General features: G+C 41.8%; 1 protein-coding gene across 8 annotated transcripts in view; it reads right to left on the bottom strand.

Moving 5' to 3' along the window:
• Positions 1-2,612: 2,612 nt before the first annotated feature.
• FOXP4 (forkhead box P4) overlaps positions 2,613-20,892 on the bottom strand; it is a 97,440-nt gene continuing 79,160 nt past the window's right edge. For all 8 annotated transcript variants that reach the window (XM_069756358.1, XM_069756359.1, XM_069756357.1 and 5 more), the window contains 3 exons: positions 8,472-8,538; positions 5,423-5,577; positions 2,613-5,311 (listed from right to left, as the gene is read on the bottom strand). In XM_069756358.1, the coding sequence (XP_069612459.1) occupies positions 5,176-5,311; positions 5,423-5,577; positions 8,472-8,538 (358 nt within the window). In that variant the 3' untranslated portion in view covers positions 2,613-5,175. The remainder of the gene's footprint in view (positions 5,312-5,422; positions 5,578-8,471; positions 8,539-20,892) is intronic.

Below are 20,892 nucleotides of genomic sequence, written 5' to 3' on the forward strand. Positions count from 1 at the left end.
ATTGACCACATGTTGTGGGTTCACAGCAACAGCATCCAAATGCAAATGCCACACTTGGAATTAGCTCGATATTTTACCTGCTTAATTGATGATGGATTAACAAGGGAACAGCCCATGCAGTCCATTAAAGACCTTTTGAGATAATAATCCAATTACTTTTGGTACCTTTTTTAAAAGGCAGCTACGTATTAAAGAGCCTCAATTCCTAAACCCTTACTCCAATTGGGATGTGAATACTCTACAATTAAAACTAAGAGTCTGTACATCAAGCCCATATGAACTACAGTATATAACTGTATCTTGAATATGTGTTGGTAAACAGCTAAAATGCCACAACTTGTGTGTCATTGTACAAATATATATGGACCTAACTATACGACTGTAGAAGCAGGTTTTTACATTCAGGTTTCTTATTTTTACCCAATGAAAAACTGTTATCACCATTGAAGTTAGCCTTGCCTCCTACTTTCAGTGGACACAGTAGATACACACAGATATCCATATCTGCATTGCCCTCAAAACAGCTAGTTTTTTTTTACTAGGGATTTCGATAAAGCTAGAAAAGGGAGGAGATAAATGGAAAACAAGTAGGTGGTAATGGTAATTTTAAAGAGTTATTTGGACTTTCTGCCATGAGAGTATTAAGCTGATGGGAAGAGTGCACAAAATGAAAAAATTATCTGCACCTCCAAACAGAAGTGTGAACAAGTGCAAGCTGCCATGACTGCGTAATATATATATATAAACAATAGACACTAAGTATACTGTATATAGCAGTAATGAAGTTAAAATTTAATATATTCAATCTTTGCATACATCTTAGAAATAACAGAGCTGTATTCTCCTGTTTGTAGTCATGGTTGCTTGCTCCTGTTCACTTGCTTTATTCTGTTCGGAGGTGGTTAGTTTTTTTTTGGTAGTTTACTATTGGAGGTTGTGACTGACTCCTTTTCTGACCGTGCACTCTTCCCATCAGCCTAAGGCTGTTTTTAATTAATGCTGGGTCCTACCTGCCCTTTAAATTTGTAGGCTTATAGCCTAGGAGAAACATGATTGATCAATATTAGATTTAGGTTTCCATCAAGGAAAAAGGACACCTTGCCATGGTTGATGGGCTCACACGAATTGGACAATTTGTTCATGAAGTACCTTCACTTTTATATACTGTATATATTCAACATAGCAGTAATGCAGTTCCAATTTCATATAGTCAATGTTTGCATATATCTTAGGCTACGTTCACACTAGCGTTGTGCGCCGCTGCGTCGGCGACGCAACGCACAACGCACGCAAAAACGTGGCAAAACGCATGCAAAAACGCTGCGTTTTGTGATGCATGCGTCGGTTTTTGCCGAAATTTGGACGCAAGAAAAATGCAACTTTTGTTGCGTTTTCTTGGTCCGACGCTAGCGGCAAAAAAGACGCATGCGTCGCACAACGCAACAAAAAAACCCGCATGCGTCCCCCATGTTAAATATAGGGGCGCATGACGCATGCGTAGCCCGATGCAAACACGACGCAAAACGGGAAACGCTAGTGTGAACGTAGCCTTACAGAGTGATCTCTTGGCTGGGTTTCCAACAACCAGAAGAGGCTTTACAAAATCCTTTTTTGAATAGATTGGGAGGGGGCCTACTCAACTTCTGCTTTGTTCATTGTCTATGGGACTGCTGGAAATAAACACTGCACTTGGCTTGTTATGGCAGTCCCATAGAGATTGGGCTGAGCATGCACAACTACATTGAGAGCCCCATTCTCTGCATCACTGGCAGTCTTAGCAGTCAGGCGCATTGATCACTAAGCTACCCCGATCCTATGGAAAAGGGATAACATTTATTTTCTAGGAATTAAACCTAGCAAAAATGTGGTAAATGGAGCAACAATTTGGATTATGTAAACTTGGCTTTACAGTATTCAACTGGGAGTGCATTAATTGGGGAACAAAGAAAGCACCAGGATAGACTATGGGAAAAGGGCAAGCCTACAGAGGCAGCGTGATGCTCTGGATAATGTTCTGCTAAGAAACACTGGCTGCTAGCATCCTTGTAGATGTTACAGTGACGCGTACCACCTCCACATTGTGGCAAACAAAGAACACACCTGTATGGCAATGACATTCCTCCAAGAGACTATTGCACTCATCCAAGCTGCAAAAACTGTTTAGCGGTATCTGGAGGAACTGGACAAACTGGTTAAAAGTGTTGACTTGAACTTTAAATTCCCCAGATCATATTCCAATCGAGAATTTGTGAGATGTGATGAAAAAAGTCTGATCCAACCTTGTAACATTTAGACACCTCCAACGATCTCGGGGAGTCTATGCCGCAATGGGTCACAAGGCAAGTGGTTTTATGTGATGGCTAACTGGTGTAAGAACAATATTTCCATAATATACACGACTATAAGAGCAAGGCTGAGTAATTGTCATTTCCCAGGCGGTCATCTAAGTTTGGATATTGCGAGTTGAGTGACTGTGGATTTGCATGTACCGTTGTGTAAATATTCATGGGCTGTGGACTGCGGAAAGGGTTTGCTACATTGAGAAACTTCAATTAAATACAAGAGGATATGAAACGTGTCATGCTTAGTTGCTTACTCAAGTGACAGATAGGTGACAGAATTATATTTATTGCATTTTATATGCCAATGTCCATACATATTTGTCTCATGCACCTAGAACCTATTGTACACGAGGATTCTGTACCAGGCGCACACGTGATGCCGGCACAGTGTTGGATCCTTTATACAGAGACCTCTGCACTGTTGAGGTAACAATTCCTGCCTTTTCTCTCCTCTTCCTCCTCCCACCGCCAGCAGCATAGTGACACAATATATGGGCACTTCCATGGGGAAGGACACAGGGAATGGACTGTAGTGTGTAGACATCCTCTCACCCATGGCGGGGGACACACAATGCCAATTACATCTTTAAACACTGAACAGAAATAGTTTTTCAATGTAAAAAAAAAAATGCATCCAACAACTTGCACACATAGTGTATCTGGGCACAACATTGTCAGTGTGTAACACACATTTCAGCTACGCTATGACTTCTATATGATTAAAATTAGTACTTCTAGTCTGCCTACAAACATACACAATCAACAAATGTTTGCACAAAGTGCAGGATGGCCGCAACTGATGCGACCCCAGGCCTCACAATGTGTGAATGCGGGTCAATGACATAAAGCGCAAGGTGAGCTTGGGCTCCAACATTGGGAGTGTGGGGGCACGATGAAGAGTCAGTCTCGTTATCTGTTATTGATACACAAGTACCTTTGGCTTAGGGTAACCTCCATACTTGTACCAGGACCATAAAAGCCAAAGTAAGAGGTGGTTTTGGTTTATTTGGCATGAAGAGGTATCTTTGGTCAGGGAGGCAAAGGAGGATGCAGCACACACGAGGAAGGGTCCAACTAGCCCTTCGCTTATATCGGCGCTGTGGGAAATTTTGCCACATGCACATAAAAGGAAGAAGTTTTTTTTTCAGAATTCGACAGGGATGAAAAATAACAGGGATTTCATATGTACATGGACTGCACGTGTAAGTCAACAGAAAAAATAATGAATGGTAGAGTTGGGTTGTGTTCACCATATGCAACATAATTGGTCCCAAATAAAGTAAACTTCTTCATATGAAGTCAGATCATCTGATGTTCCTGAATGTAACATGAAAATTATATTCCTTTAAAAGGGAATCTGCTACCAGATTTTTGGCACCTTATCCGAGAGCAGCATAATGTAGAGGCAGGGACCCCGATTCCAACGATGTGTCACTTATGGGGCTACTTGCTGTGGTTTGGATAAAATCACTGGTTTATCAGCAGGAGATTATCACTAGAGGACTAGTAAACCTGCTGCCATGTAGTCCTGCATATTCCTAAACACTGTATGACCGCACCCCCACCACTGATTGGCAGCATTCTGCCCATAGACACAGAAAGCAGGCCAATCAGTGGTGTGGGCGGGGTTATACAGAGCTCAGCATTCAGTGAACAGGTAGATCTGCATCTGAAAACAGTGATTTTATCGAAACAGCAGCAAGCAGCTCAGTAAGTGATACATCTTTGGGATCAGAGTCTCTTTCCTACACTATGCTGCTCTCAAATTTGGGGCAAAAAACCTGGTGACAGATTTCCTTTAGGAATGTACTATGTAGGCCAATCCAAACTGTATGAGGCTAGATACCTTTGTGCCACAGATCTCACCGATGCCATTTTTCTAGTCAGCTAACAAAGAAACAATCTTTATACAAAAGTAACTAGCACCATACTCCACTTATCACAGACAGCGATGTAGACCTTTAAGTGCTGCGGGTGCCGCCTATGAATGGAGACCATGGGTTGTACTGTAAAAGGGGATTATCACCTTTATGACTTGTTGCACCTTTCCTGGAGCAATATATTTAACTAGTATAAAAAAATATTCAAAAAGTTTTTGAAAAGATGGCAAGTCCAGGAATTCATTTTTTTTGTAGACAGAAGAAACATTGATCTTACTTTATGGTGCACATGTTCCTTAAAGGCACAGGCAGCACTGCTTCTGACAGTCCTCTACATGTGCATTTGTCTACAAGTGAAAAGTGAATTTGATACACATACTGTTGGTATTCTGCATGCGTCTGGACTCATTTCTTAGTGTACGTACCATATGCTCACATGTTTGTGTGAAGAATGCCAGGAGTAACATTGATCCAAAAGAAGCACAGAAAATAAATAACAAAGTCTGGGTTTTTGGTACCTTTAGAAGTGACCAGACAAAAGCGCTAGAAAGGGAAATTTGATTAGGGACACCCAGTCCTAAATGCTCAGTGGGACGAAGAGAGAAGTCCAGGCATGCTCTTCAGAGCCATTTTTACAAGGCGTCCAAACTTCCCTTATTGTGCAGAAGGGATAAGAAAACAGGAGTGTCCCTTGGTTATAATATCTGGCCATATAGTGTCAGTGCCCATTCCATGTCTGCTTGGTGAGAAAAGGATTGTGGGATATCCCTCTTCTGTCCATAAGTCACTGAAGTGCTGCCAGACTGAGGAAGACCCTGGGGGTTGGAAATAGTCATGTTCAAGTCTCATTCAGTTTTAACTGAATAAAGTTTGGGGGAAAAAGGGTCAACTTGGTCTCTGATGGAAGTGCTGGACTTTGGGGCAAGGGAGGTAACACATGGGCACTAAAGCTATTAGGACAAGTCTTCCATAGCTGTCTCTGGGTCCAAGTCATGGTCTTCTGGTAGCACTGTGTTCTGGTTAGTAGCAGAGAGAGAGGCCGGTCTGACGTCTTCTTCAGTTGGCTCTTCTTTGACGTGAACAGACTGACTACAATGGCAAAAGGTAAACATTTAGTAACACATAAATTGTGATGCACCACTATTACAATTTCCTACAATTCCAAGATGATGGGGAATACCATAGCCTGAGTGGAATTACCTGTACTGAGGAGAAAGGCGCGGGCTGCTCCCATTACTGTTCCCAGGTTCCCCGGTGCTGGTGACGTCGTCATGTCCACCATGGATTCCACTGCCTGAACTGTTGTGCAGTGGGGGGCTGTTCAGCAGAGGGAAACTACTTTCTGCCAGGGCAGCCTGGGTTGGAACAAAGACATATATGTGTAAGGGTAGAATTGTAACAGCGCTTACAACAACTGACTTTTACACTATTTTTTTCATATCCATTTTCAGTATTGAAGTAGTAAGTACTGAAAGTCATGTGTTTGTATAGCCAAGCTGTAAGGGCTATGCCATATTGCTGACCAGGGTTTTATGGGACTCAGACTGGTATGAGCCCATATGTTACCTCTGTTATTCACCATTTGGCAGATTTTTACAGATGTACACTACCGTTCAAAGGTTTGGGGTCACTTAGAAATGTCCTTATTTTTTAAAGAAAAGCAGTTTTTTCCAATCAAGCTAACATGAAATGATTCAGAAATACACTCTACACATTGTTAATGTGGTAAATGACTATTCTAGCTGCAAACGTCTGGTTTGTAATGCAATATCTTCATAGGTGTATAGAGGCCCATTTCCAACAACCATCTCTCCAGTGTTCTTATGGTACTTTGTGTTTGCTGTGTAAGAAGGCTAATGGATGGTTAGAATACCCTTGAAAACCCTTGTGCAAGTATGTTAGCACAGCTGAAAACAGTTTGGCTGATTAGAGAACCTATAAACCTGACCTTCCTTTAAGCTAGTTGAGAATCTGGAGCATTACATTTGTTGGCTCCATTAAACTCTCAAAATGGCCAGAAAAAAAGAACTTGTGCAACTCAACAATCTATTCTTGTTCTTAGAAACGAAGGCTATTGCATGCGAGAAATTGCCAAGAAACTGAAGATTTCCTACAACGGTGTGTACTATTCCCTCCAGAGGAGAGCACAAACATGTTCTAACCAGAGTAGAAAGAGAAGTGGGAGGCCCCGCTGCACAACTGAGCAACAAGACAAGTACATTAGAGTCTGTAGTTTGAGAAATCAATGCCTCACAGGTCCTCAACTGGCAGCTTCATTAAATAGTACACGCAAAACACCAGTATCAATGTCTACAGTGAAGAGGCGACTCCGGGATGCTGGCCTTCAGGGCAGAGTGGCAAAGAAAAAGTCATATCTGAGACTGGCTAATAAAAGGAAAAGATTAATATGGACAAAAGAACACAGACATTAGACAGAGGAAGATTGGAAAAAAGTGTTATGGACAGACAAATCCAAGTATGAGGTGTTTGGATCACACAGAGGAACATTTGTGAGACGCAGAACAACTGAAAAGATGCTGGAAGAGTGTCTGATGCCATCTGTCAAGCATGGTGGAGGTATTGTGAGGGTCTGGGGTTGCTTTGGTGCTGGTAAAGTTGGAGATTTGTACAAGGTAAAAGGGATATTGAATAAGGACAGCCATCACTCCATTTTGCAACGCCATGCCATACCCTGTGGACAGCGCTTGATTGGAGCCAGTTTCATACTACAACAGGACAATGACCCAAAGCACACCTCCAAATTATGCAAGAACTATTTAGGGAAGAAGCAGGCAGCTGGTATTCTATCTGTAATGGAGTGGCCAGTGCATTCACCAGATCTCAACCCCATTGAGCTGTTGTGGGAGCAGCTTGACCGTATGGTACGCAAAAAGTGCCCATAAAGCCAAACCAACTTGTGGGAGGGGCTTCTGGAAGCATGGCGTGAAATTTCTCCAGATTACCTCAGCAAATTAACTGCTAGAATGCCAAAGGTCTGCAATGCCGGAATTGCTGCAAAAGGAGCATTCTCTAACAAACGCAAAGTTTGAAGGAGAAAAATATTATTTCAAATAAAAATCTTTTTTTCGAACCTTGTCAATGTCTGGACTAGATTTTAAATTCATTTGGCAACTCATTTGATTAATAAAAGTATGAGGTTTCATGTAAAACACAAAATTGTCTGGGTGACCCTAAACTTTTGAACGATAGTGTATACTACAGTGTTCTCACACAGAACTGTCAGATTGACTGGTCTTTTTTATTTGAGATGTAATAGTTCTTGAAAACATAGGTTTTAAATAGAGATGGGCAAACAATAAAGTTTGGGGTTGAATCAAACACGGGCTTCTCCATGAAGTCTCTGTTACTGTTTGGGAGCCCGAGCATCGGGTGTTTCCCCGATGTTCGGTTGATTGGGCATAATAGATATGCCTTTTCTGGGCCTGACAGCAGGCTGCTATTTTTAGGCTGGGAGGGGTAGGGTATATCCATGGCCCTTTACCAGTCTGAGAATAAAAGCCCCCAGCTGTTTGCTTTAGCTTGGCTGGCTGTCAAAATGGGGGGACTCCACGCTGTTTTTTTAAAATTATTTATTTAAATAATTTTAAAAAATGGCACGGGATTCTTGATGACCAGTCATGATAAAGCAGACAACTGAGGGTTGCAGCCCGAAGCTGTCAGTTTTGCCTGCACTGTTTAACCACAAATAGAAAAGACCCCAAGTCATTTTTTTTTACATATTTATAGCGCAGGCACCGAATGATAAGTACTCCCATCAGCGGCGTCTGCTCTTGTTGTTATCAGCAGCAACAGGTGTAAGTTGATGGAAGTAGTACTCTCTCATCACCCGACACCTCTCTGACAGGAGGTAACCTTTTTGCTGCCGGTCTCAGCGGCTGGCTCACACTGTCATCTGACAGCATGGGAACTGCTCTCTGACAGGCGGTAATGATATTATCGCAGATTAAAGCCTGTGTTTGCCGCGCTGTAATGCAGATAACAGCAAGGCAAACAACGGATGTGCGGGCCCCCCACTCATCTGAATGGTGTCCGGGATTAGGTACCGTGGTAGTACCCGAACCCGGCTATGTCAATAGAAAAATAAAGAAGAAGCTACAATAAGTAAAAAAATGAAAGCACAAAAATGAAAATTGGCCATGGCAGGGAAGGGGTAAAATCACTGATCCAATCACCTGCAAAATCAATAGGATCAGAATGCTGGACCTTCATCACAAAGGTTTCATCTCACCTGGTAGCTTGCATTGAGGGCTCCATAGCCAAGGCCTGAAATCATATTCTTTACAAGGGTCGGGCTCCTGCAATAATTCAAAGTGTGAAAAACAAAATGAGTATTTGAGAAACAATGCTTGCAAAAACTAACAAAATCAGTAAAAACGATTGATCAGTATCCAGTGCAGAGTAGCGATTTCTCAATGTTAATAATATCAATTCAAGGCTCAGTACTTTTCTTTGTGCAAGTTTCAAAAAGTAATGCATCTCTACTGCCATCTGCTGACAACGGCTGGTGCTACACCTTAACACTGATTTCCTCTGAAGCATCTGTTTCAGTAAAATAAATGGCAGTATTCCCCAAATTAGGACCACACACAGCTGGCATAGTAGTCCGACACATCATTAAGGGCTCATATTCACTTGCGTGAAATACGGCCGAGTCTCGCATGGTAACAACCGGCTCTGCCGCCGGAACTTGGGAGCGGAGCATGTATTGCTATGCGGCCGCACGCTCCGCTCTGGAGTGCCGGCGGCAGAGCCGGGTTTTAACCTGCGAGACTCGGCCGTATTTCACGCAAGTGAGTATGAGCCCTAAAACCGATTGTTGACTGATTCTTTTTTGTTAATGACTATAGATTTTTTTGAGTAAACCTCTGAAACAACATGGAAATCAGATAAAAAAAACACTTGTTGAAGCACTTTCTTCTGAGGCAGGTAGTCCCATGCAAATTACTGAGTGGGACTTAGCCACACATAGAACCGCAGAAATGTAAACTACAAATCTGGAAATCAAAGCTGCATATCAGCTTCAGAATTCTGCTAGGGATTCTCTCGAAAATCTGTGTCAGATCAACGTCTTGTGAATGCAGCCTATTAAAAACTGTAGCGCCCCACACATCTGCAAAGTTTTTCCGTGACACTGCAGGCGCCAAATGGTTTTCCGTATTGACCCGATCTTGGAAGAATTTTTTTTGCCTATTTTTTTTTGCAGCTTTTTGACTTGAGAATTTCAAGCTTGCAGCAAGTTCCTCAGATGAGTGATATGCCATTCTTATTAATAATAATCTTTATTTATATAGCGCCAACATATTCCGTAGCGCTTTACAGTTTAACAGATTCAATCACAACAGTCATAAGTAACAATGTTAACAAAACAATAATTAAAGCAACACAAGACGACCCTGCTCGTGAGAGCTTACAATCTACAATGCGGTGGGGAGATACAAAGTATAGGTGTGTATTTACAATGATGGTCCAGCCATCTTCAGGGAGTGGGGGATAGATGGAAGTAGTGAATGGGCTACACACAAACAAAATAACTGATTAGGGAACATGATAGGCCGCTCTGAACAAATGTGTTTTGAGGGAGCGCCTAAAACTATGCAAATTGTGGATGGTCCTAATATCTTGAGGTAGAGCATTCCAGAGGATTGGCGCAGCACGGGAGAAGTCTTGTAGTCGAGAGTGGGAGGTACGGATTAGTGCAGAGGTTAGTTGAAAGTCATTTGCAGAGCGCAGTGGTCGGTTAGGCCAATAGACAGAAATGAGGGAGGAGATGTAAGGGGGTGACGCACTGTGGAGAGCTTTGTGGGTGAGAGCAAGTACTTTGAATTGTATCCTGTAATGAATGGGCAGCCAGTGTAATGACTGGTGAAGAGCGGACGCGTTTGAGTAATGATTAGCTAGATAGACGACCCTGGCTGCTGCATTAAAGGCCCCGTCACACTGGACGATATCGCTAGCGATCCGTGACGTTGCAGCGTCCTGGCTAGCGATATCGTCCAGTGTGACAGGCAGCAGCGATCAGGCCCCTGCTGTGATATCGCTGGTCGGGGCAGAAAGGCCAGGACTTTATTTAGTCGCTGGCTCTCCCGCTGACATCGCTGAATCGGTGTGTGTGACGCCGATTCAGCGATGTCTTCGCTGGTAACCAGGGTAAACATCGGGTTACTAAGCGCAGGGCCGCGCTTAGTAACCCGATGTTTACCCTGGTTACCATCGTTAAAGTAAAAGAAACAACCACTACATACTTACCTACCGCTGTCTGTCCCCGGCGCTGTGCTTCTCTGCTCTGGCTGTGAGCGCCGGGCAGCCGGAAAGCAGAGCGGTGACGTCACCGCTCTGCTTTCCAGTCGCTGTGCTCACAGTGAGTGCAGAGAAGCACAGCGCCGGGGACAGACAGCTGTAGGTAAGTATGTAGCGTTTTTTTTTTTTTTACGTTTACGCTGGTAACCAGGGTAAACATCGGGTTACTAAGCGCGGCCCTGCGCTTAGTAACCCGATGTTTACCCTGGTTACCGGCATCGTTGGTCGCTGGAGAGCGGTCTGTGTGACAGCTCTCCAGCGACCAAACAGCGACGCTGCAGCGATCCGGATCGTTGTCGGTATCGCTGCAGCGTCGCTTAGTGTGACGGTACCTTAAGGATAGACTGGAGAGGGGAAAGTCGAGGGGGGGGGGGGGGGCAATTAATAGAGCGTTGCAGTAGTCCAAGCAGGAGTGGATCAGGGCGACAGTGAGGGGTTTTGTTGTTTCTATAGTGAGAAAAGGGTGGATTCTAGAGATGTTCTTTAGGTGTAAGCGGCATGAGCGGGCAAGAGATTGTGTATGGGATGTGAAGGAAAGATCGGAGTCAAACATAACACCCAGACAGCGCGCCTGCTGCTGGGGTGTTATTATAGTGCCACCCACGGAGAGGGAAACGTTAGGTTTAGGGAGGTTAGTAGATGGTGGGAGCAGAAGAAGTTCAGTTTTGGAGAGGTTGAGTTTCAGATAGAGAGCGGACATGATGTCAGAGACTGCGGACAGACAGTCAGTGGTGTTCTGTAGTACAGCAGGAGTAAGGCCAGGGGATGACGTGTATAGTTGTGTGTTGTCGGCATAAAGATGGTACTGAAAGCCAAATCTGCTGAAGGTCTGTCCAATTGGGGCCGTGTAGAGGGAGAAGAGAAGGGGGCCAAGGACTGAGCCCTGGGGTACCCCGACAGTGAGAGGAAGAGGAGATGAAGTGGAGCCAGAGAACAGAACACTGAAGGAGCAGTCAGAAAGATAGGAGAACCAGGAGAGAGCAGTGTCCTTAATGCCAAGTGACTGGAGCCTAGAGAGTAAGAGGGTGGTCAACAGTGTTGAAAGCTGCAGAAAGATCGAGAAGAATGAGCAGAGAGTGGTCACCGTTACATTTTGCTGTCAGAAGGTCGTTGGTCACTTTGATGAGTGCAGTTTCTGTCAAGTGTAGGGGGCGGAAGCCGGACTGTGAAGGGTCTAGGAGGGAGTGAATGGAGAGGTAACGGGTAAGACGGGAGTAGACTAGGCGTTCCAAGAGTTTAGAGATGAAGGGGAGATTGGAGACCGGTCTGCAGTTGTTTGTGCAGGATGGGTCAAGGGTGGGTTTCTTTAGTAACGGAGTAATGATAGAGTGTTTGAAGGAGGACGGGAAAATGCCTGAGGAGAGTGAGAGATTAAAGATTGTAGTTAGGTGAGTACTGACGACTGGAGAGAGAGACTGGAGGAGATGAGAAGGAATGGGGTCGGTAGTGCATGTAGTCGGACGAGAAGAAGAGAGGAGCCTGGAGACTTCTTCTTCTGTGATGGGATCAAATGCGGAGAGTGAGCCAGGGCAGATGCAGGGAAGGATGGGAGTCACTGAACTTGGTGATTGGGAGCGGATTTCCTGACGGATATTGTCTATTTTCTCTATAAAGTGGGAGGCCAGGTCATCAGCACAAATGTCTGTGATAGGGGCTTGAGCTTTTGGCCTGAGGAGGGAGTGAAAGGTGTCAAAAAGTTTCTTGGGGTTGTTGGATAGTGAGGAGATCAGAGTGGTGAAGTAGGTCTGTTTGGCGATGTGAAGGGCAGAGTTATAGGTTTTTAACATAAATTTGAAGTGTATGAAGTCTTCTGGTGTGCGATTTAGTGGCGAGGTTTTCAAGACATTGTCACGACTAAAAACTTGTTTTTAAGAACAGCTATGTACAGCAGATTTCCCACTGAAATCAATATAAAATATATTCATCAAAGGGAATTTATTTTGATGTGGATTTTGTGGAAGATCCACTGAAAATTCCATTATCAAAAAACCGTTGAGAAAACACCTTTAGGCTACATTCCCACGATGAGTATTTAGTGAGTTTTTGATGTCGCAGATTTTTTGGAGCATTTCTGCACATATTATGTAAATTAGATCACTTGTATTTTTTTTTCATTGCATTGTTTTTTTACTTGCAATTTTATGGCGTTTGTTATTTGTTTTTTGTCTCTTTTTGGTATGCCATTCTTTAAATAAATTTAAAAAAAAGCTGCTTGGTTTTTGATACTTCTTATAGTTAGTAATACCAATATCGCCTAATCTCTTTATTAAAGTTTATCATTTTTTATATTTACTGGTTGGTTGTAGTTAGGTTTTTTTGATAGGCTAATATTTGGCTTTGACAAACTTTATTGATACAGTCAGATACGAATTATATACATTTTTAGTGAATTTCCAAATGCACGGCATACACATATGCGTTTATTAGCTGCGTATTTTCCACATCAAAGGAAATTATATGGGGGAAATCTGCACATAAAACGCAGTGTTCCCATAAGAGAAACTGACATTTTGCAGATTTGAAACACGCACAGCAGGTCATAGTACCCAGCGTAAAGAAAGAAGAACAGTGGCCGTGAGATTTCTAGAAATCCCATCCACTTTTGCTGCAATTGTAAGATGCAGCTTTTTGACACAGCGTCAAAAACTTACAAAAAAATCATCATGGGAACACAACCTTAGGGTATGCGCACACATATTTTATTTTTTTGAGGTTTTCGACCAGAAACCAAATCTCAAAAATTTTAGGGTTTTTTTCTCACCTTCTGCTTCGAAAATCCAGCAAAAAAACTCTGTGTGCACCTAGCCTACTCCATTAAAAATGCAGGAAAGTTCAGGAGACGACTTGATGTCTGAGTTCTGTCTTCTTGGAACTATGCGTATATCTAAACTGACCTGCGCAAGGTGTTGGGCGGTTTTTGCAAGCAAAATTTAGTTTATACTCTGAAAATGCGCTCATACCTGCCAATTTCACGCTGTTTTTATCAAGCTTCAGAGGTCAAAGCCAATAGTGGATTACCGTAACTCCTTGCCTATAGAAAACCTAATAGAATGTCTTATGTTGGGTCACTATGTATGGAGTGGGCTAAGGCATAAGGCTCTAATACATAGATGGCATTTAACCACTGAACTGCCACTGTCACTCTGACATAACGAGATTCACAGAGAGTACAATCAAATAGCTATAATCTACCTCAAAATATTAACAAAAAGGTCAAAAAACAAGCTCTCACATAACTCCAACAATGTCAAATGAAAATATCACGGGTTTTGGAAAATAATTATTTTTGTTTTTACGAACTTCCGAATTTTATATTTATATATTATATGAATTTTATATATCGCCATATTGTACTGACCTGGAAAATCATGTTGCCAGGTCAAATTTACCACACAATGAAAACTGTAAAAGCAAAAACCAAACACCAAATGCGGAATTGCATTTTTTTGGGGCAATTCCACTGTACTTTGAATTTGACCACTGTCCACTACTATGGAGGATAATATGAGGGTAAAATTCTAAACTACAACTTGACTTCATATGGCTGACGGATGGAAAAGTAAAAAAGTTACAGCTTTTGGAAGAAGAACATTAAACAAAAAAGTGCAAAATTGGAAAGTCTTCATGTTGGAAAGATGTTAAAAGAAAACAAAAAAGTGAAATATTTTCTATACATGTCAAAAACCTTTATGATTAATTCCTTCAAGGTGGGAGATGGGAAATCAACATATCATTCATTTCCTTTTATATACTATTCTAGCAGTATACAAAACATGTACGAAGATTGATACAAAATGGCGTATTATCGGAATGAGATCGCAGTTGCCGGTGTTTTTCCTGACCTGAGTGTGACAGCTTCATCTATTTCTATTAAGCCGTCAGTAGAGCCCTAGCCAGTCCATGAATTGCATTCCGATTTCAGTCCGATTTATAGGGCCGTCTGACTGTGGCCACATAGTCCTCAGTCCGAGTTTTATCAGTGTGTTTTATCAAGAGTTTGATCAGCGTGCTAGTTTTTACTATTTGAGTTTGGTCAGAGTTTTTCTCAGATTATATTTTAAAAATACACACACATATATATACAGCTCTGGCAAAAATTAAGAGACCACTGCAAAATGTTCAGTTTGTCTGATGTTTCTCTTTATAGGTATATTTTTGAGTAAAATGTAAATTGCTCTTTTAGTCTCTAAACTTCTGACAATGTCTCCAAATTTCCAAGCAATAAATTTTGTATTTTTTTTTCTGAAAAGGAGAAATGGTCAAAATTAAAAAACAAACAAACAAACAAACAGTGCTTTCACATCTCAAATAATGCAAAGAAAACAAAGTTCATAATCAATTAGAAACAAGAATACTAATGTTTTAATTCAGTATATTGTGGAATAACCATGATTTTTACAGCTTTCATGCGTCTTGACATGCTTTCCACTAGTCTTTCACACAGCTTCTGGCACACAAATGTAAGCAGTTCTTCTTTGTTTGATGGCTTGTGACTATCCATCTTCCTCTTGATTACATTCCAGAGATTTTCACTGGGGTTCAGGTCTGGAGATTGGGCTGCCCATGACAGGGTTTTGATGTGGTGGTCTCATAATTTTTGCCAGAGCTGTATATGTACACAGGTGCTTTTCACAAAATTAGAATATTATCAAAAAGTTAATTTATTTCAGTTCTTCAATGCAAAAAAGTGAAACTCATATTATATAGAGTCATTACAAGTCTATTTCAAGTGTATATTTCTGTTACTGTTGATGACTATGGCTTACGGCCAATAAAAACCCAAAAGTCATTATCTCAGTAAGTTAGCATAATTAGCCAAAAACACCGTCAAAGGCTTCCTAAGCATTTAAAAAGGGCCTTAGTCTGTTTCAGTAAGCTCCACAATCATGGGGAAGACTGCTGACTTGACAGATGTCCAGAAAGCAGTCATTGACACACTCTACAAGGAGGGGATGCCACAAAAGGTCATTGCTAAAGAAGCTGGCTGTTCACAGAGTGCTGTATCCAAGCATATTAATGGAAAGTTGAATGGAAGGAAAAAGTGTGGTAGAAAAAAAGTGCACAAGCAACTGGGATAATCGCATTCTTGAAAGGATTGTTAAGAAAAGGCCATTCAAAAAATTGGGGGAGATTCACAAGGAGTGGACTGCTGCTGGAGTCATTGCTTCAAGAGTCACCATACACAGATGTATCCAGGCCATGGGCTACAAGTGTCGCAATCCTTGTGTCAAGCCACTCATGACCAATAGACAACACCAGAAGCGTCTTACCTGGGCCAAAGAGAAAAAGAACTGGACTGTTACTCAGTGGTCCAAGGTGTTTTCAAATGTAAGTAAATTTTGCATTTCATTTGGAAATCAAGGTCACAGAGACTGGAGGAAGAGTGGAGAGACAGACAATCCAAAGTGCTTGAGCTCTAGTGTGAAGTTTCCACAATCAGTGATGGTTTGGGGAGCTATGTCATCTGCTGGTGTAGATCCACTGTGTTTTATCAAGACCAAAGTCAGTGCAGCTATCTACCAGGAAATTTCAGAGCACTTCATACTTCGCTCTGCCGACAAGCTTTTTGGAGAAATTTCATTCTACAGCATGACTTGGCATCTGTCCACACTGCCAAAAGTACCTATACCTGGTTTAAAAACAACAGTATCACTGTGCTTGATTGGCCAGCAAACTCGCCTGACCTTAATCCCATAGAGAATCTATGGGGTATTGTCAAGAGGAAGATGAGAGACACCAGACCCAACAATGCAGAGGAGCTGAAGGCAGCTATCAAAGCAACCTGGGCTTCCATAACACCTCAGAAGTGCCACAGGCTGATCGCCTCCATGTCATGCCACATTGATCCAGTAATTGAGGAAAAAGGAGCCCTGACCAAGTACTGAGTGCATTTACTGAACATACATTTCAGTAGGCCAACATTTCAGAATTTAAAATCATTTTTCAATATGGTGTTATAAAGTATTCTAATTTACTGAGATAATGACTTTTGGGTTTTCATTGGCTGTAAGCCATAATCATCAACATAAACAGAAATAAACACTAGAAATAGATCACTCAGTTTGTAATGACTCTATATAATATATGAGTTTCACTTTCTGTATTTAAGAACTGAAATAAATTAACTTTTTGATGATATTCTAATTTTGAGTAGCACCTGTATATGTACACAGTGTTTGCCCCCTTTCAGATTTCCTATTCTTTTGCATGTTTGTCACACTTAAGTGTTTCAGATCACCAAACAAATTAAAATATTAGACAAAGATAACACAAGTAAACACAAAATGCAGCTTTTAAATGAAGGGAAAAAGAAATGCAAATCTACAGGGCCCTGTGTGAAAAAGTGATTGCCAGCCCAACCCCTTAAAACATAAATGAACTGTGGTTTATCACATCTTTGGGAAGCTGAGTTCAAATTCCTTCAAATTCCCTAGCCACACACAGGCCTGATTATTGCCACACTGTTCGCAATAAAGAAATCACTTAAATAGGACCTGTCTGACAAAGTGTAGTAGACCAAAAGACCCGCAAAAGCTAGACATCATGCTGCAATGCAAAGAAATTCTGGAACTAATGAGAAAAAAAATAAGAGGGTCGGGGAGTGCTGTTTACAATTAAAGGACTTTTCTCTGTGTGTTTATTGCTATTGGCTACAGGGTTAGTAATGGGCGTGTCTGATAGACACTTCTCCATTAAAGGGACACTGTCACCTGAATTTGGAGGGAACAATCTTCAGCCATGGAGGCGGGGTTTTGGGGTGATTGATTCACCTTTTCCTTACCCGCTGGCTGCATGCTGGCTGCAATATTGGATTGAAGTTCATTTTCTGTCCTCCGTAGTACATGCCTGCACAAGGTAATCTTGTCTTATGCAGGCGTGTACTATGGAGGACAGAGAATGAACTTCAATCCAATATTGCAGCCAGCATGCAGCCAACGGGTAAGGAAAGGGTGAATCAAACACCCCAAAACCCCGCCTCCATGGCTGAAGATTGTACCCTCCAAATTCAGGTGACAGTGTCCCTTTAATAACCCCTGGGCTTGATGTTAGCGGACACTACACAGCTGACATCAACCTCAAAACAATCGCCCCACTTGCCAATGAGCTAGGGCAAATGGGAAGAGCAGAAACTAAGCGCCGAACTGGCGCATCTAATGTATGCGCCATTTCTGGTGCAGGTGAGGGCTGGTATTATTAGTCTGGGAATCAATATCCATGGCCCTGGCTAGTCTATTAATATCAGCTCGCATCTGTCTTTGCAGGTTCTTAAAAATAGGGTGGACCCCACATCATTTTTATTTTGGGTCCCCCCTTTTTAATAACCAGCAAAGGCTATGCAGACAGCTGTGAGCTGGTATTGATAGCCTGGTAAGCTTCATAGTTATTGTTATAGTTATTGGCCTCTTCCCAGAACAGTAACACCAGCCCCAAGCTGTCTGTTTTTCCTCAGCTGGGTATTACTGGAGTATTAGGCTACTTCACACTTGCGTCGTGTGACGTACATCGCAATGCGTAGTTTTGGAGAAAAATCGCATCCTGCAAATTTGCCCGCAGGATGCGTTTTTTCTCCATAGACTTGCGTTAGCGACGCATTGCGACGTATGGCCACACGTCGCATCCGTCGTGCGACGGATGCGTCGTGTTTTGGCGGACCGTCGGCACAAAAAAAGTTCCATGTAACTTTTTTTGTGCGTCGCGGCCAAAACTCCTCCCCCTCCTCCCCAGACATTACAATGGGGCAGCGGATGCGTTGAAAAACTGCATCCGCTGCCCCCGTTGTGCATTTCTTTTCACAACGTGCGTCGGTACGTCGGGCCGACGCAAGTGTGGAAGTACCCTAACTGCATGCTAAGTGTGAAAAAAATGCATTACGCTCTTCAACTTATCTGGCTAAGAATCTCAGCTACTTTATATACGCAGATGTGGACGTATCCTTATACATACTCCTGGCCAGTGGTTGTGGCCCCCCTTCCATACACTTGTATGGAGTGAGGCCATGCCCTCTAGTTAGTCGGGCCATGCCCACTGGATGGCAGCATCACTAAACAAGATGCGGCCTCGCTCAATACAAGTAAATGAAGCAAGGATATGCCCACTAGACTGACCCTGGCCAGGAGTATGTATAACTCATACATACCCTCCAGTCCCGGCTCAGAAACTGGCAAATCCATGCAGTGCACTGTGCATGCGCTGGGGGATTCATAAGTCTGTAGTCACACAGAGAGACTGCAAACCTATTGGTCTGGACTGAATCACCCCATAGACTACAATGAATACAAGTTCTATGCATGAAAAACACAAATAGAATTTGAATGAGAAAATCTGACGTCTAAATGAGGCTCTGCAGACAAAAATAACATAACATGACGTCAGCGATTTTTCTCAAAAACATGGTCTAAATTTCATGAGTTCAGAATTTCATCAGTTTTTCTCGAATATTAAAAAAATTAAAAAAGAAGAGATGGAAATTTAATAAGCTCCTCCTATAAAACTGTGAAAAAGAGTACACGGATGGCAGCCAAGAGCTGTCTGATTTTTTTCATGGATCCATCGTCTTGCATTGGCAAATTTGATCCGAGACTCCAATCAAAATCAGAAATGTCTGTGTGATTTTGTGCAGACCATTCAGTATGCAAGAATACACAGACATGTGCACAGCTTTACAGACTGAGTACTAGCCATGAAAAACAGACAGAACTTGTGTGCAATAAACTGATGTCTGAACAAGTCCTAAGAGACACTAATTAACCTAATTGTATATTTTAAGACTAATGGAAGACACCAGAGGTACTATTGTAAATCAGTTGATGAACACAGTGATTCTATGCACATGGTAAGAGCACTATAATGAACTCATGGTACTCACTAGAAAAATAATAATACTTGGAATTATTTACATGAAACATTTTTTGGAAAAAGGACTGGGATTTTGCTGATTGTGCTAAAATGACAAAACAAAAGCGCCATAAAAAGGGCTATTCAAACTTTACCCTTAACTATGACATAGTGGTCCTCAAATAAGTTCCAGGTGGAATTATGGCTTCTTCAAATGAACAGGGATATTAAAAGGCCCATTGCCTTATAAATCAAGCATCTAATTTTTTTTTGTAGTTGTAGAAGGGTGCATCAAATTGATTGATATATGTTTAAATAGCAAACTAAATGTTCAAAACGTTTCAACCTGTTTTGGCCTTCCTCGCAAAACTTGTCTGGAATTTAAACACAAGCGCACCGTGAAGCATGGTGGCAAGCTGAACAGCACAATCTGCTATTACTGGTACAACAATCTTGTTATTAAAATTCCAGATGACTTTTTCAATGAAAAATGAACTATTTAATTGAACTCTAAATGTTCAAATAATGTAATTTATAACTGCAAAAAAAGCATTTGTGAAAGATTCGGTAATTGAATGCTTGTAAATTACAGGTAATACTTCAGGAATAACCAGTACAGTGTGTCCAGATTATTTAGAAAGAAACCTGCAGTACTGAGCAAATGTTTTAGGCATGTGTGGAACAAGTACTGTGAAGTAAGAATGCTTTTAAAAATAGAAATGTTCATCGTTTAATTTTCAATTTAAAAAAATGCAAAGTGAATGAACAAAAGAAAAATCTAAATCAAGTTAATATTTGGTGTGAATACCCTTTGCTTTCAAAACAGCATAAATTATTCTAGGCACACTGGCACTCAGATTTAGAAGAAACTCAAACTTGGTGCAGATAGTTCCAAACACTTTGGAAAACTAACCACAAATCTTCTGTGGATGTAGGCTGGCACAAATCTTTCTGTCTCTTCATATAATCACAGACAGACTCGATTATTTTAAAATTAGGGCTCTGTAGAGGCCATGTCATCACTTCCAGGACTCCTTGGTTTTCTTTACACTGAAGGTAGTTCTTAATGACATTTTCTGTATGTTTGGAGTCGTTGCAGTGATGTAGAATAAATGTGGAGCCAATCAAGAGGCCTCCCTAATGGTAATGCATGATGGAAAAGTATCTTTCTGTATTTCTCAGCATTGAAATCAGCTCTATTTGCTAAAATGCAGCCTGGAACTTCCAAGTGCCCTACACCATGCTTCACTGTTTCCTGCAGTCACTCATTATTGTACCAATCTCCAACCCTTCAGCGAACAAACTGCCTTCTGTTACAGGCAAATATTTCACATTTTGTCTCCTCAGTCCAGAACACCTGCTGACATTCTTCTGCACATTCTTCTGTTCCTATGATTATGTGCATAGTTGTGTCACTTGGCCTTGTTTCCATGTTGAAGGTATGGCTTTTTGGCAGCAGTCCTTCCATGAAGACCACTCTAGCCTGACTTCTCCAAACAGCAGATGCTTGTAGTTGG

The sequence above is a fragment of the Ranitomeya imitator genome, chromosome 3 (genome assembly GCF_032444005.1).
Source record: "Ranitomeya imitator isolate aRanImi1 chromosome 3, aRanImi1.pri, whole genome shotgun sequence".
Taxonomy (NCBI): domain Eukaryota; kingdom Metazoa; phylum Chordata; class Amphibia; order Anura; family Dendrobatidae; genus Ranitomeya; species Ranitomeya imitator.